The 17018-nt window shown below is 39.9% G+C and overlaps 1 protein-coding gene across 11 annotated transcripts in view; it reads right to left on the bottom strand.

Annotated features, from left to right (window-relative positions):
* Positions 1–17018, bottom strand: part of PHF20 (PHD finger protein 20) — a 129542-nt gene that overhangs the window by 95448 nt on the left and 17076 nt on the right. For all 11 annotated transcript variants that reach the window (XM_055544918.1, XM_055544919.1, XM_055544914.1 and 8 more), the window contains exon 2: positions 12715–12829. In XM_055544918.1, coding sequence (XP_055400893.1) covers positions 12715–12797 — 83 coding nt within the window. In that variant the 5' untranslated portion in view covers positions 12798–12829. The remainder of the gene's footprint in view (positions 1–12714; positions 12830–17018) is intronic.

Below are 17018 nucleotides of genomic sequence, written 5' to 3'. Positions count from 1 at the left end.
TGTTCAGTTTCCCAGTCGTGTCCAACTTGTTACAAGCCCATGGACTGCAGCATGCCAGGCAATCACAAGAGGACAAACTGCAAGATCTAGAGTAGTCACACTCATAAAAACAGAGTTGGATGGTGGTTTCTAGGGGCTGGTGAAGGAAGAGGATGAGGAGTTACTTTTTAATCTGTATAGAGTTTCCATTTGGGAAGATGAAAAAGTTCTGACAACATAAGAGAATATAGCCAATATTTTATAATAACTATAAATGGACCATAACCTTTACAAATTGTGAGTCACTATATTGTACTCCTGTAACATATAAAAAATTGTACATGATTACACTTAAATAAATTTATTTACATTTTAAATAAATAAGTAATTGTGGAGATGGATGGTGGTGATGGTTGCACAACAACATGAATGTACTTAATGTGCTGCTGCTGCTAAGTCGCTGCAGTCGTGTCCGACTCTGTGAGACCCCACAGACGGCAGCCCACCAGGCTCCTCCATCCCTGGGATTCTCCAGGCAAGAATACTGGAGTGGGTTGCCATTTCCTTCTCCAACTTAATGTACTAGACATTTTAAAATGGTTTAAAATGATAAATTTTATGTGCATTCATTTTAACACACACACAGCACTGCCACTTCTTAGGTTCCCCATTCTGGGAGAAGCCAGGTGCCACATCATGAGAACATTTTAGATGCCCTATGGAGAGGTTCACACATAGCCACAAGTCTCCCACAAGCAATCAGCACCAACTTAGGACAAACATAAGACCTCGCCCAGAGGCTGCTCCTAAATTCTTGATCCACATACTGAAAGAATAATGGTAGTGTTGTTTTAGGCCACTAAATTTTGAGAAAATTTGTCAATAAATAACTAACATAGAAGTATTTTGCCCCAATGCTACTAAAAGTGAGATCCATAGATAGTATATAGGTTGGAGGCACTAGTCCTCATGTTTTTTGCATTTGAGCCACACTGCTCTAAACCACCAGAAAACTCAACCTACCCTGGGGCTCCACCAAGGAAAGGAGAGGAGAGGACAGTTGCAAAGTGAAACCCATACCAAATGAGAGGGACTAACTCTAGCTGCACAACCAGAAAGGCAGAGAACAGCCCAGGTCTAACACAGAAATACAACCCTGGCTTTTGTACACAGTATATGACCTCAAGTCCCAGGAAGGCTTAATGCTGAGAGTCTTGGCTGCTTCTGAGTAAAACTAAGCTGCACACTGTGCACATGCTTAAATTAGAGCTAGACAGCGCCTGGCAGAAATCTGTCTGGTCCCCCCACATACACACCAAAAATACAAACTGAAGAACTGCTACAGAGGGAAAAGAGGAACCAAAAGGGATAACAATTTCCCTCTGATTTCCTACTCCCACTACTAGTCAGCATTTCCTCACATGGCTATTCATAATCAATGTGAGCAGTTTCCTCTAGGAGCTATATACAGCCTCTACATATATCTCACAGGATTTTTACCACCATCCCATGAGGACTTATGGAATTGTTAGGATCACTGCACCTGTCTTACATGTGTGGGAATGGAAGCTCAAAGAGAGTGACTAGGTAGAGGTGTAACAGAGATCACTGTCCAAATCACCTCACCAAACCCAGTGAAGAGACTTCTGCTCTTAATTTGACTTCACATACAAATATCCTTGTACTAACATAGGTCCACAGAGGTGTCTTTTGTGTTACCTACCTAATGGCCTACCTGGTGGTAGCTGATAATTTGCCTGAACTTTGCCCCAGGGGTTGGGCAGGCTGCTTCCAGATTCTTCCTTGTATAAACAGCCTTTCTGGAAACATACAATAATCATTTACTTCAAGAATCAGAGTATGCGACTCTATTCCTGGCTCAGGGCACATACCAGAAGCAAATGATTCTTATGCACAAAAGTAACATTCTAAGCCATCTCCACCCTTTGTGGAGAGGAGACGGGGATGGAAATCATATTCAGGGTAAAACAAAGAGCTGACTATTAAACTACAGAAAAACTGTACTATTTTGGATGTCTTCTCTCTTTCCCTATCCCTTCACCACTTTCATTCTTCAACATCTGACACATCTAACTCTGAAAATGTCTTGAATTCATCCCTCCTCTCTATGCTGATCCTTTCCCACAATTGAACAGTCAGCTCTTGTTGCTGTTTTTCAGTTGTGTCTGACTCTTTGCGACCCCTAGACCACAGCATACCAGGCTTCCCTGTCCTTCACCATCTCCCAGAGTTTGCTCAAATTCATATCCATTTGTTGATGATGCCATCCAACCATCTCATCCTCTGTCGCCTCCTTCTCCTGCCCTCAATTTGACCCAGCACTGGGGTCTTTTCCAATGAGTCAGCTCTTTCCATCAGGTGGCCAAAGTATTGGAGCTTCACCTTCAGCATCAGTCCTTTCAATGAATGAATATTCAGGGTTGGTTTCCTTTAGGATTGACTGGTTTGATCTCCTTGCTGTTCAAGGGACTCTCAAGAGACATCTCAGCACCACAGTTCGAAAGCATCAATCTTCGGCACTCAGCCTTCTTTATGGTCCAACTCTCACATCCATACATAACTAATGGAGAAACTATAATTTTGACTAGATGGATCTTTGTTGGCAAAGTCATGTCTCTGCTTTTTAATATGCTGTCTAGGTATGTCATAGCTTTCCTTCCAAGGAGCACACGTCTTTTAATTTCATGGCTGCGGTCACTGTCTGCTTGTTTTTGAAGCCCAAGAAAATAAAGTCTGTCACTATTTCCATTTTTCCCCACCTATTTGCTATAAAATGACAGGACCGGATGCCATGATCTTAGTTTTCTGTTCTAAGCCAGCTTCTCCAGTATGCCTAAGTAACTCCTACACTCGTCTATCAGTCCTGGCAAAGGGCCAAATATAGAGACACTCAATAAATGTTTTGTGAGTGAATAAACACCACCACTTTTCTGTTCCTACAAGGGACTGGACCATGTCTCTCTCCTGATTAAAATCTTGCCCAAACTCCCACCACTCCTGATGTATCCCTCTCCAGACTCTGAGAACATACCATGTTCTGTGAACACTCAATACTTCTGCTCACATTGTCCCTTCTGGCTGTTCTCATACTTCACTCACATTCTGGAAATCTTATCCTTTAATCTCACTTCCTTGCAAATACCCTTAACTTCCTGGCCCCTCTTGTCCTCCATCACACCTGCCTGGGTAAACCCCAACTGTAGGACAACCCACTCCGGTATTCTTGCCTGGAAAATCCCATGGACAGAGGAGCCTGGTGGGCTAATAGTCCCCGTGGTCACAAAGAGTTGGACACAACTGAACAGAGTTAGCACACAGGCATGTAGGTCCATTGGATTCTCCACATTTTCCACTCCTGCACCCAGGCAGCTGAATGTTAGAGAATACACACATGCTGATGGGTCACTTTAAATGCACAGCCACAGAAAGTAGTTCCTCTAGGAGTGAAGGGACTCTGTGACTTGATATGGGAAAAAAAAAGGTCTTCTAAGAAGGCCAGAATGTCTCTATCTTTATCTGGGTGGTTACACAAGTATATACATGAATAAACGTTCATCAGAATACACAGTTAAGGGGCATCCCTGGTAGTCTAGTGGCTAAGAATCCATCTGCTGATGGAGGGGACACAGGTTGGAACTCTGGTCTGGGAAGATTCCACATGTTGAGGAGCAAGTGAGCCCGTGCACCACAACCACCGAGACTGTGCTCTAGAAGCCGGGAGCCACAACTACTGAGCCCCTGCGCTGCAATTACTGAAGCCTGCGCCCTAGAGCCTGCTCCACAAGAGAAGCCACCCCAACGAGAAGCCTGAGCACTGCAACCAGAAAAAGCCAGCTCAGCAACAAAGACCCCATTTTAGCCTAAATAAATAAATAAAATTTAGGGAAAAAAGAAACATAAAGCAAATCCATGTAATGAAAAAAATTTTTTAACTTTAACAAATATAGTACCCTGGTGCAGGATGTTGACAATGGGGAAGACTGTAGGTGTGAGGGCAAGAGACAGGGACTCTCTATACTTTCTGCTCAGTTTTGCTATGAACCTAAAACTGTTCTAAAAAATAAAAAAAATTTTAATCCCCCATACTTACTGCCAACTCTCAAATTTCTACCTCTAACCCAGGGCTCACATCTAGATGCTTGACTTTTATTCAACCATCTGCTCAACATCTCCATTTGGTGATGAAAAAGGAATCCCATGTTTTAAATGTCTAAAATCAAACAGCTGGTTTTCCCCATTTCAGCAAATATTCTATCAGTACTTTGACCAAAAGTTCTTGGAGTCTTCCTTGATTCTCCTCTGTCTCTCAAAACATCATCAGCAAATCTATTGGCTATACCTTTGAAAAATACCCAGACTCTGATCCCTTCTCATCATCTCCACCAATGCTTTTTAGTTCAAGCAACTATCACCTTAAATTCGACTGCTACAAAAGACTCCTAGGGCTCTCCCTATTTCTCCCCGTGCCTGCCTACTATTACAGGCATATTACACACAATAACCACAGCCACTTTTAATAACTGAAATCAGATAATGTCACTTTACTGTTTAAAATCTTTCGATGACTTCCTATTACATTTACAATCAAGTCCAAAACCCCTCCTCAGGCCTATCCAGCCCCTTCTGACAGCTGTGGGCTCATCTTCTACCTCTGCCCCCTTACTCTTTATTCTCCACCAACTGCCTGAACATGCCCAGTATGCTGTGCCTTGGCTGCCTCTACCTGGAACCCTCTTCCTCTGGATATCCCTCACTCTCTTCAGATTTATGCTCAAATGCTTCCTTGTCAGACAGATGTTCCCTGAACATTCCCTACATTGAAAAGCTCCCATCATAGACATACCGCATCACTCTCTGTCCACTTACCAATACTTATTCCTCTTCATTTATCATCACCTAGTCTTCATGGAATCGATCTGTTTATTTATGGTCTATCTACCTCCACTGGAAGGTCAATTCCTGAAGACCAGGGTCTATGTCTAGCCTAATCATCACTCTTCTCCAGCATCTAGCACTGTATAAATGATTTGGCATCAGTCATCTTTTGGAACTCTTCTAAAATTCCTACACACAAAATTAATTGTTGTTTCCCAGGGATTTGTACATGAACTCTGTACAGAGTAAATGTCACCCCATAATATAATTAATTTCAGGAACTTGACTCTATATCCTAGGTACAGGACACAGAATGGGGAATCAAAGCCACACCTTGTCAAGCTCAGAAGCCAGACTATCTGGATTCAAATCCCAAATCCATTACTTAACAGTTATGCAACTTCAACTTCGGGCAACTTACTCAATTGCTGTGCCTCTGTTTCCTCACGTATAAAATGGTAATAATAAAAGTATACACTTCATTGTGTTGTGAGGATTAAATGGGGTATAGGATTAGGGTTAGGGTTTAGACTTGTGCCTAACAGAGTAAGTCACTCATTAAATATGAAATATTAGCAAAGATATAAGTATGACAGGACACAATTAACAATCCTTGGCCAGCAATGCTACAGCCAAAGCCAAATACTTCCCTGGCCTTAAACTTCTTGAGGGCCCTACTAGCTGAAGGGAATAATTTCTCTTTATTCCATACTGCCTAGTATAATGCCTCAATACACATATGTGGAAAGCTCAGAAATGAGGTAACTTTTTTTAAAAAAGATGACACAAGAAGTGAAGAGGTATGAACCAGGAACCCACACTTGATCAGTGCAAATAATCCTAATGAAAAAGAAAGAGAGCTAAGGACATTATGGAACTCAGATTCTGAAATCCTCTGTACAAGAAATGGAAGGAGACCATGATCAACTTAAATGGAAACAAGGTGGTGGAAACATGCCAAAGAGTCAGGAAAGCAACAGACAGAGGAGCTTTTTTCACTGTGTTCAGAGTAAGAACAGGGAAGGCCAAGCCTACTGTTCAGGACAGATGGTGCGCTCCCACCAGATGACAGGAAGAAGGCAGAAGGCAACAGAAAAAGCAGTTTCCATTCTATCCACCAAGCATCATTACTAGGAAACTGCAGCCTCTCATACATTAGACAGTCAGCTTATCGATGCAACAGCGGAAGTAAGAGGGCAGGCAGGATTACTCCATCTACAGAGCAGAAGATGGATATGTGGAAAGTTCACCCAACAGTGGTAGGTCTAAAATTAAAATGCAGATTCTTATCAATAGTCTATAGTCTGTTTGGTGAGATAAACTGCTTTGAGAACTAATGATCTCCCTGGAAAATCTAAATCTGTATTTTATAAATGCCTGTCTCTGAGAAAACAGGCTTCCCTGATAGCTCAGTTGGTAAAGAATCTGCCTGCAATGCAGGAGACCCCAGTTGGATTCCTGGGTAGGGAAGATCTGCTGGAGAAGGGATAGGCTACCCACTCCAGTATTCTTGGGCTTCCCTTGTGGCTCAGCTGGTAAAGAATCTGCCTGCAATGTGGGAGACCTGGGTTCGATCCCTGGGTTGGGAAGATCCCCTGGAGAAGGGGAAAGGCTATCCACTCCAGTATTCTGGCCTAGAGAATTCCACAGACTGGATAGTCCATGGGGTCACAAAGAGTCGGACACAACTGAGCAACTTTCACTTTCACGGAGAAAACAGAAATCCTATTTCTGAGGGAATTCCCTGGCAGTTCAGTGGTTAGGACTCTGCACTTTCAATGACAAGGGCCCAAGTTCAATCCCTGGTCAGGGAACTAAGATCCCACTAACTGCACAGCATGCCTCCCCGCCAAAAAAGGGGGGAAAAATCCTAATTCCATGATTTTGGGGGGATCTTGTAATTTAAGAAAAGGTGGGTTGGGTGTTTAATAAATTCTGGAAAGGTACACAAAACACTGTCATCAAACAAAACTGGGTCAGGAGGTCTCAGATTCAGCAGTGATTAACTTCCAACCCTGGGTAAGTCATTCTCTCTCTGAGCTTCAGTTCCCAATGGACTTGCTTCGGGGGAGTAAATGAGATGGCCCATGTAAAGCAAATAGCATCAGACCCAATACACAGAAAATCTTTGATAAACGTTCGCTGTCATTGTTACTGTTACTAGTTTAACAAAAACAGAAAATGTACGGTTAACAAAGGTGAGAAAAGGTGAGTTTACAAAGGTGAACCCTTAAACAGGGTTCTGTTTAAGCAATACAGACAAAATTAATCAATACAGACCTTTTATAAAAGCATTAATCCAGAAAGACCACTGGAAGTCACATTTTTGTCTCCATTACACTTCTGTCATGTGTTTTGAAAAGTAACTCTTCTCATCCCCCCCGCTATTTATTTTTTTCTTTTTTTGCAACTAGTAGCCGATCTAGGAAATAGGGAAGCACACACAGAAAAAAATATCACCAGAGAAAGGAATCACCTGGAAGATATGGTCAAGCTTTGGAGTCAGATCAACAGGGTTTCAAATCCCAGCTCTACCACTCACCAGCTCTGAAATTTGGGACAAAGGACTTTTGCCTCTGTGAGCCTCAGTTTCTTCCCTCATTTATAAAATTGAAACAATAAAGAACCTCATAGCTTGTTGAGAAATCTTAATGGAGACGCTGCACATGGAGAGCCTGGCAGTCAGTCCTTTACCTAGTTGCTATCTAATTCTATAACACTAAAACACATTTTCTCAAGGGGATCCTCATACACTGTTGGTGGAAATGCAAATTAGTATAGCCACTGTGGAAAACAGTATAGAGGCTTGTCAAAAAACTAAAAAGAGAGCTACAATATGATCCAATAATCCCATTCCAGGGTGGGATTGGAAAAATATTCAGAAAAAACAAAAACTTTAATTCAAAAAGATACACGCACCTCAATGTTCCCACATCAGCACTATTTATTAAGACAATAGCCAAGACATGGAAACAATGAAAATGCCCATCAACAATTGGCTTAAGAAGGTGTGGTATAAACATATATAATGGAATATTACTTAGCCACTAAAAAGAATGAAATATGACATTTGCAGTGATACGGATGGACCTAAAGAATATTATGCTTAGTAAAGTAAAACAGAGAAAGACAAATACTACACATTATATGCGGAATATAAAAAACAATATAAATGAATCTATAAGTGAAATAGAAACAGACTCACAAACGTAGAAAACTTATGGTTACCAAACAGAAGGGAGGGGACAAACTAGGTGTATGGGATTAAAAGAAACAAACTACTGTACATAAAACAGATAAGCCACAGGATTTACTGTTTAGTACAATTTGTCACAACCTATAATGGAATATAATTTAAAAAAACTGAATCACTATTGTGAACAAACCATGCTACAATTTAAAAAAACTTTTTTTCTCTCAAGCTTAAGATGTAAGCAATCAAAACAACCTAGAAAAACGTTTTCCTAAAATCATCTGAAACGCAGCTCACAAATTTTATTGAGCATCTATTATATGCCAGGTTCAATTCTGAGGCAATGGAAATATATTAGAGAACAGAACAGATAGCCCACCTGTGGCTGCCTTGAAAAATACACGCTTCACATCCTTAGCAAGTGCTAATAACTGACCCCAGCTATAGCAGCTTGACACTCATCACCACCTCCGTTCCATTGCCACACTTCCCTGGGGCTGTCCCCAGCCAATGGCTGAGTGAGCAGGGATATATGGAGACGAGACTCTTTCGACAGCACCTCTGGCTTGAGGATTCACCATCTCCGTTGCCAAAACCTTCTGAGTACTGCACGGCATTCTAGGACTTCCTATCATCTTCCTTTCTCCTTTCCAGGGATCAGACTCACAAGATAGTCCATAGCTCTCTCAGTCTCTTCACCTCACTCCCCATTTCTCCCACTTACAGTTTCCAAATAAATCAACTGCACTGTTTCTCAGAAACCAGTCCTAACACCCTATTCCTTACTGAGTTAGCATTCTAGTGAGGAAGACAGTAAACAAAATAATCAAATCCAGTAAGTATAGACTGGCAAAGGTGTAGCATGAGAGAAGTCTTTGAAGTACTCTGTTTCCTGTTAGTTCTGATGCTTACAAGAATCCATACGTGAGTTAAAACTCATAGGCATATACACCAAAAAAAGGGAATTTTACTGTATGCACATAAAAAAATTTTAATGTAAAAATAAAATTATACTGTAAGAGTATTGAGAAGGAACTCACATTATTTAATTTAGAGTCCTATTTAATTTGTAACAAATTAAATATAATTTATCCTGGGGGGAAGGGTACATAATTTTTTTTATATATTTATTTGGCCATGCCAGGTCTTAGTTGTAACACGTGAGCTCTTGGTTGTGGCATATGGGATCTAATTCCCTGACCAGGGAACGCACCTGGGCCCTCTGCATTGGGAGCTCAGAATTTTAACCACTGGACCACCAGGGAAGTCCCCATAATTTTTTTAAATGTCAGGAAAATCTTAAATTTCACTCAGATTTTTTTTAATACCAGTATTGTAACTTTGAAACTACTTTGTGTGTAACACAGAATAAAGGAAATGGGTTAATATATCAGTGTGATTAGAAACAAAGACTTTTAATAAAAAAGAAAGGCAAAATTTTAAAAATTACAAAATGTTCTATTTAAATTAGAAATATAAAAATGAATTCACAGGGACTTCCCTGGTGGTCCAGTGGTTAAGACTCTGTGCTCCCAATGCAGGGGGCATGGGTTTGACTGGTCTGGGAACCAAGATTCCGCATGCCACGTGGTGTGGCCAAAAAATAAAAATGAACTCATAATGTTTCAAAACAACTATTTCTTAGCTCCAACCACTAAAAAAAAGTCTTAAAAGCAATGACATTCTGGCAGCAATAAACAAACCCAGTGCCCAACTTAGAACTTAAGTTCTAAGTACCACTTCTAACTAAAAGAAACCAGGTCTCCTTGGAGAAATGGACAGGGTCTTGGGAGCAGGACAGGTGAAATAAACCTGGGGCTTCTAGTAATACCAGAAAATAAGGAATACTCAACGACTGACAGGAGTGTGTCAAAAGATCAAAGAAGCTCATTTAAACAGCCTGTCACCGACCAAGTTTGGGAAAATTTTAGCACAAAAGAAAATAATGAATGTAACCGACTACAACAGTATGCTGAATAACCTCAGTCCTTAGTGATCTTTAAAAAGGAATAAAGAAAAAAAATGCTCTTCTTACATAAGAACATCAGCTGTAACAATAAAACACTGCATGAGAGAGGTGAAAAAAATCACTCTTCTTCCACTTCCGGTGTAATAACTGATTGAGGTAAGGATTATTGACGGATGCTAAAAATCATTAGGTAAATGGTATAGGGAAACACTTAAGATATATTCCAAAGCACCCCCACAAGTTATTTAGTACAGGGAAAAATACAGTTTTAAGATGGTGAGAAATGGCAGTCATTATTTTATCCAAGTGATACACTGGAACAGAGAGTGGGATGACATAGCTTTATGTGTCCCCTGATGGGATACGATATGAAACACACAGCATCACCATTCAACCATTCTGCAACACGATGTTTAACCTGAAGTCTAAACCTAACTTCTAGTTTACAGGAAATAGAGAATACAAGAAACAAGTTAAACTCGCCATGAGAAAACAATGTGACCAACTCAGAATGTGGAATATTCTACAAAATAAATGTTGCTTAAAAATAATGCCATGAAAGGCAAAAAATAGGGGAGGGGAGAAGGATTATCATGGAATAAAAGAAACTAAAGAGACATAAATCTGAATAGGTTCTGGATGTTAGATATTATGAAATTATTGCTAATTACAATTAGTTACATTACAATAAGTATATAAAGTATGTTGGGTAAATATATTAACAATTAGTGAATACAGGTGGAAGGCATAGTGTTCATTGTACTATTCTCTGAACTTTTGATTATGTTTAAAATCTTTTCATAATAAAAAGCTGAAACTTGGGGCTTCCCTGGTGATCCAGTGGTTAAAACTCGGCAATTTCCAGTAAAACTGAAAATGTATTTATCATATTACTTCACAAATTCACTGGAGTAGGGCTTCTCAGACTGACTGCAGTACATTGTAAAATCAGTAGATTGTAAAATCAAATCAATGGTTCACAACCAGCAGTTTTGTGTGTATATTAGGAAACAGAGTATATTGCATGTATTAAGGTTAAGGACTGTTTCACAAAAGTTTTGCTTCTTTTAAATTTATATTGTGTATACGGCAAGTACTACACTGGCTTTCTTTAAAATATTTCTTATACTAAATTATGGTCAAAAAAGTCTGAAAGCCATTACCCAAGAAATATTCATGCACATGTGTACAAAGAGATATTATAGAAATGTTCAGGGTAGCACTGTGTATAAAGTGAAGAACTAGAATCTAAATGTCCATCAGTAGGAGACTAAATAAACAAAATTCATACAGTGGAACTCTATACAGAAATGAGGACAAATACCTATACCAATACGGGTAAATCACAAAAACATGAAATACAGAAAAGAAACAAACAATATGAGAATACTTACATGAATTTTTTAAAAACACCCAAAGTGATGCTAACTAGTATTATTTATGGATACATACACTAAAAACGTAAAACACGGGAAGGACAGCACTAACTGCAGGATGCTGGCTGCCTCTAAGGAAGGCAAGAGCGGAACTGAATTGGAAAGGGCATAAAAGATACTACCATTATACCAGGAACATTTCATGTCCTTTATTTTTTTAAATATAAATAAAACAAAAGTGTTAAAATTCAGTAATTCTGAGTGACAAGTACACAGATTATCTTACAGTTAGCTGTACTTTTGAACTTTTTCAATATTTTAATTTTTTCTCCAAATCTAAAAAGAATTCTTTCTCTAGATTAAGCTGCCTTAAAAATTACTGAGGGAAACCAAAAAAGGGAAATAATTACAGAAACAAGCAGGTGTTCAAAGGGTCTAATTCTTATATCAAATCTCCCAGCCCCAAAAGGCAGCAGAGACATATTGTACCCCATTTCCCCTGCTTCTCTTCCCATCTTCTTCTTCTAAACACCAGGGGCTGGTCAGCCTGTCTATTTTGACGCTCAAAAGCACTACAGTCTTCCTTATGAAGACTCACAGAAAGGTCTGAATTTTGAAATCCTCACTTTCACTTTAAGCATAAACAAAAGACTAAACTCTAGGAATCCCTCAACAACCACCGCCACTTTACAGTTTACAAGGCCTTTCCCCACACATCCTGTTATTTGATTTTCAGAAAAACTCTGTTGAGGTCGGTATTACTAATACCCACATTTACAGATGAAGCTGATGCTCAGAGTGGCTAATTACCAACCAGAAGTCACGAGTCAATGACAAAGTTGGAACTACAACCTCTCAGTTTCTGAACCTAATCATCCCTACGATGTGATGACTAAGTTTCAACCATACAACAACACACCCAGAAAACAGGAGGGGTTGTTTGCAACACACAAACTGCTCCGATCTACCCCACTTTTCTTCATTCTTCCATCTCTGATCTTTCAGACAGGCAGCCAAGAATAAGTTGCCACTAACAACTCTTCCCTTCCCTATAGCCACTTCCTGCTTCTTCTTCCCATAGCTCCTCCAGATGAACAGGCAGAAAAGGGAAACATATATAACTAGATAGTTTCCTCAACACAGGGATCCCAGCACCAAAGAGAAAGATATTACCAAAGCTCTAGATTTAAGAGTCAGGGAGCAGGAACACACTACAGAAAAGCCTAGGCTACCCCTCTTTATCAGTGCTGACAAATGTCCTTTACCGAAGGGATTTAATTAACAGAAAAATGTAAAAGTACCAGTTTTTTAATCGGTCCCGGGCTTCCAACTGGGCTCCCACTTCAAAGCTGATTCCTCGTCTGTTAGGTGGATGCTTTGTCATTTTCAGTCATCAACGGGGCTGCTTTTATTCTCCTGAAAAAGCCAATTAAATATTTATGAAACTTAGGCAAAGTCCGCCCAGAGTAGAGTATCACTTACTACACATAAAAGACAAACAGGCATTATTCAAAACCCAAAGCTCCAGGAAACCGCGTCAGCACCCTGCTCACTCCTGCCCTCATCCTAGCCCAGGTGTGCCCTCCGCTGGGCCCTCCTCCTCTATCGCACAGCATCTTGTATCCCTGGAACTGGAAGGAGTGCTCAGTTGCTCCAGTCATGTCCAACTCTTGGCGACCCCATGGACTGTAGCCCCCAGGCTCCTATGTCCATGGGATCATACAGGCAAGAGTACTGGAGTAGGTTGCCGTGCCCTCCTCCAGGGGATCTTCCTGACCCAGGGATGGAACCTGTGTCTCTTACGTCTTCTGCATTGGCAGGCAGGTTCTTTTCCTCTAGCGCCACCTGAGAAGCCCCCAACACTGCTTACCAAGGATTTACCTGTGAGGGGGACTCCTCAGAACACCAAAGAAAAACAGTCACTCAGAAGTAAATTTAATCATTTGCTGAAGACAAATGATAACAAACATCTGCTGAAAGACTAGAAAAACAGTCCTCAAGACCAAAAGACACAATTCCTGGCCTCCTGAAGCCTCCAGTCTACTGGGGGTGGGGGGTGGAAATGTAGCCAGTAGAACAAACGACTTAACTGCAAACTGCAACTGCTATGAATTTTAAGTGCTACAAAGAAGGAAGGAAACAAAAGCTGAACTCGGATTTCTGGTCCTTTACTTTTGGAAGGCTGGACAAGAAATGTCTATTTATTCATTCTTTGTTCTATTTTATTTTCTGCTTCTTCTTGAGTAAATTCTGACAAACTGGGATTGGTGATCATTGTCCATATGAGTAAAATTGATCTTTAGGGGCTACTGGTGGTTTTGCTGGAGATGTAGCCACTCTGAGCCCTTGGGGCGCTTGAGCAGGCCACCTCCATATAGCAAGGCCAAACCCCAGTAAATTCTCTCCCACTGAACTTTGGATCCCAACAGCCTACACTGCCCAAGCAATGCCAGAGCACTGTCAGGGCAATATCTGCCTCATATCACAAGGGCAATCTTTGCAATAGATGAACAAGGAGTAATCACAGAAGTGGGTCCTCATATCTAATGTGTACATACCATCACATTTTCTTCCAATATATTACATGAAAAAGCAGGATGTAAAATTATATCCCTCTGAACCCACAGTAAAACTCATGTGCATTAAAAAAAAAAAAAAGACCGAAAAAAAAAAACAAAAACAGGTTGTAAATTATCTCTCCCTCTTAAACAGTTTCCTAAATTTACAATTTTTCACCCTGGAAATTTCCCATGAGGAAAAAAAGATGTACAGGGTCAGCTATCCATTATATTAAACAACTCATTCCAAAGGGCTGATATCGGGGAACACATAAAGCAAATATCAGACTAAGAACAGTTGACAGTTTCAACTGAAAAGCTATGTCAAACAAGAGTATTTGGATGATATGGACCCTAGGAAAGGGCAAGTCAGAGGTCTGACTAGCTATATACTTCACTCTCCAGGAAAGTGAGATATCAAACCTAACCTAAGTAAAAAGTCTTCATTTTGACTTGCCTGAACAAGCACCTCAAATTATATTTTTGACTTCGTGCATATCAAGTAATATTCAGATTGATAGTTTTGCCTCTCAGATTCTATGAAAAGATGATGGTGCACAAGAAGAAAGAGTGGCACTGAGAACTCACCAGAGCAGCTAGTACTTATTAGACTTCATGCAGGGAGCCAGTTCCCTTTTAGAGATGGCAGAAATGTAATAGGATTAAATTCTTGGCCTTTAATCCTCAACCCCACCCCTTATTATCAGAATGAATTTGGGTGAATTATTTAACCCCTCAGAATTTGTTTCCTCTCCCTAAAATGGGGATGGTGATACCAGGTACCCATCTCCGGGCAGTGGGTGTGAAGACTAAATGAGATAATCCATTTAAGGAATGCTATAAGGACTACATAGTTAGCAGCTACTTATAATCCTATTATCACATAAGAAGAAATTTGGTTTAAAGTAATTGGGTTAAGGTTCTGGTGCTAAGTGACCAGCCCCAGAACAAAAGCCCAGGTCTGCTTCATTTCTGAATTAATTCTTTTACCACACAGCTTCCCTAAGGGGCCCTTCCATTAAAATACAGGAGTGTGGGAACAAGGCAGTGAATGAAAATGAGCAAATTATTCTTAATGGCTCAAGAAAACCAATTCCTCTTGAGGCGGAATTGTTGAAGGTTTTTCTTATCATGAACTGAAACAGGTTTCATTGTAACTCTGACCCATTTATTTGAAGCTCCACTCTGATATCAGTCAGAACAAAACTAAGGACTAACCTGACTTTTATGTCCTGTGCCCAAATCCCTCCACTCCTCTGGGATGGCAGAGTTTGTTTTTAAATTTCACATTAATTTATTCAACAAATCATTAGTGAGCACTGTCAGAAAGGCACTGTGCTGGAAATCAGGCCTCAGAAATCCAACTCAGCCCAGCTGCTGTCCACCCAGGAAGACAAACACAAACATGAGAAGCGATGAAGGAGCTCTAACAAAGGGCAAAGGGAGGGACGACCATCTCAAAGTCTCGATTTAACTTGACAACATCTACTAAAAAATAAAAAATAGTTCAAGACAGAAGTAGGAATTAAGAAGATTACATAAGTTTTTACTTCTTACATTTAAACACAAATTTTCTCAAGCTGCAAAAGGGCTAAGATTCTGTAGCTTTTAACTTATGCATTCTTCAGGGCCTTATATTTTTTCTTCCAAAAAGTTCTAGCTCCAAAATAGGAAGAGGAAATATGTTCAATAAAGACATCCAGGAAAACTATGAGAAAAAAAATCTGATGCAATCTGTACTCATATATGGTTCCATTTTAAAGACCCTGGCAGGACTTCAAACTACTCCTTTACATTCAAATTTCCCTACAGGGAATTCCCTGGTGGTCCAGTGGTTAGGGGTCATGGGTTCAATCCCTGGGGGGAACTAAGTTGCCATGCAGCAAAGTCAAAAAAATTTTTTTAATTAAAAATAAAATAAAAAACCAAATTACCCTACAAAGTGTGCTCACTGCTCCACAGGAGACAAGAGAGCCTAGTTTATTTCCTTAAATACAGTATTTGCAGTCAATGCCCCTGTATCAATGATAATGAAAGCTTTAAATGTATACTGTGTAATACAGTTTAAATGGCACTTTCACAAACAACAAACTTGGAGAAAATAACTTCAACACATATGACCAAAGGGCTAACTTACTTTATTAACAAGGAATGCATATAAACCAAGAACAAAAGAGCCAAACAACTCACTTAAAAATGAACAAAATGCAAGAACTGGCAGATTCCCAGGTAGGGAAGCGAGAGGCCTGTGGGGAAGGGGGGCAGGAATAATACAAAGATCTAATAAGCATATGATTATATTATCCTTATCCACATAACATCATCCTAAACTAAAGGAAATACAAATCAAAGTAACAACTTTTCACTCTTCAGGCTAATAATTTCAACATAAAATACCCAGTGCTTTCAGGGATGAGGAAAAATGATGCTTATACTCCATTGGTGAAGCATAAATTGGAAAATCTTATCTAGAGGCAACTTGGCACTATCTACAAATATGCAAATACCTGCAACCCAACAGACCCTTAGCCAGCGACATCCTACAGATACATCCCCCAAAGTCTGCCAAATTACCTGTGAGGATGAACAATAAATGTCGGCAATTAAAATGACCATCAAAAGAGGCCCACTTAAATGAATTTTGGCCATCTATACAACAGAATGTGGTACAGCTATTAAAAGGTAAAATGGTAAGCTGTAGATGCTGATATGAAGCCATCTGCAAGATACACTGTCAAGTAAAAAAAGCATGGTGTAGAGGCAGGTATACAGTATGACCCCTTTAATACAAATAAACATATAAACAGGCAGATCTATTATATGCATACTCTATGCATGTTTCTTCCCTCTAAGAAGGAACAAAATAACTGTTCAGTAGTTCCCTTAATGAAAGGAATAGAGCAAGAAAATTTAACTTCTCATTTTTTAACTTTATTGTTTGAATTTTCTAACCTTAAGAATATCTACTACTGTGGGTAAGAATCCCTTAGAAGAAACGGAGTGGCCCTCAAAGTCAACAAAAGAGTCTGAAATATAGTATTTGGGTG

The sequence above is a fragment of the Bubalus kerabau genome, chromosome 13, assembly GCF_029407905.1.
Source record: "Bubalus kerabau isolate K-KA32 ecotype Philippines breed swamp buffalo chromosome 13, PCC_UOA_SB_1v2, whole genome shotgun sequence".
In the NCBI taxonomy this organism is placed as follows: Eukaryota; Metazoa; Chordata; class Mammalia; order Artiodactyla; family Bovidae; genus Bubalus; species Bubalus kerabau.
This window is presented reverse-complemented; position numbering and strand designations above follow the sequence as displayed.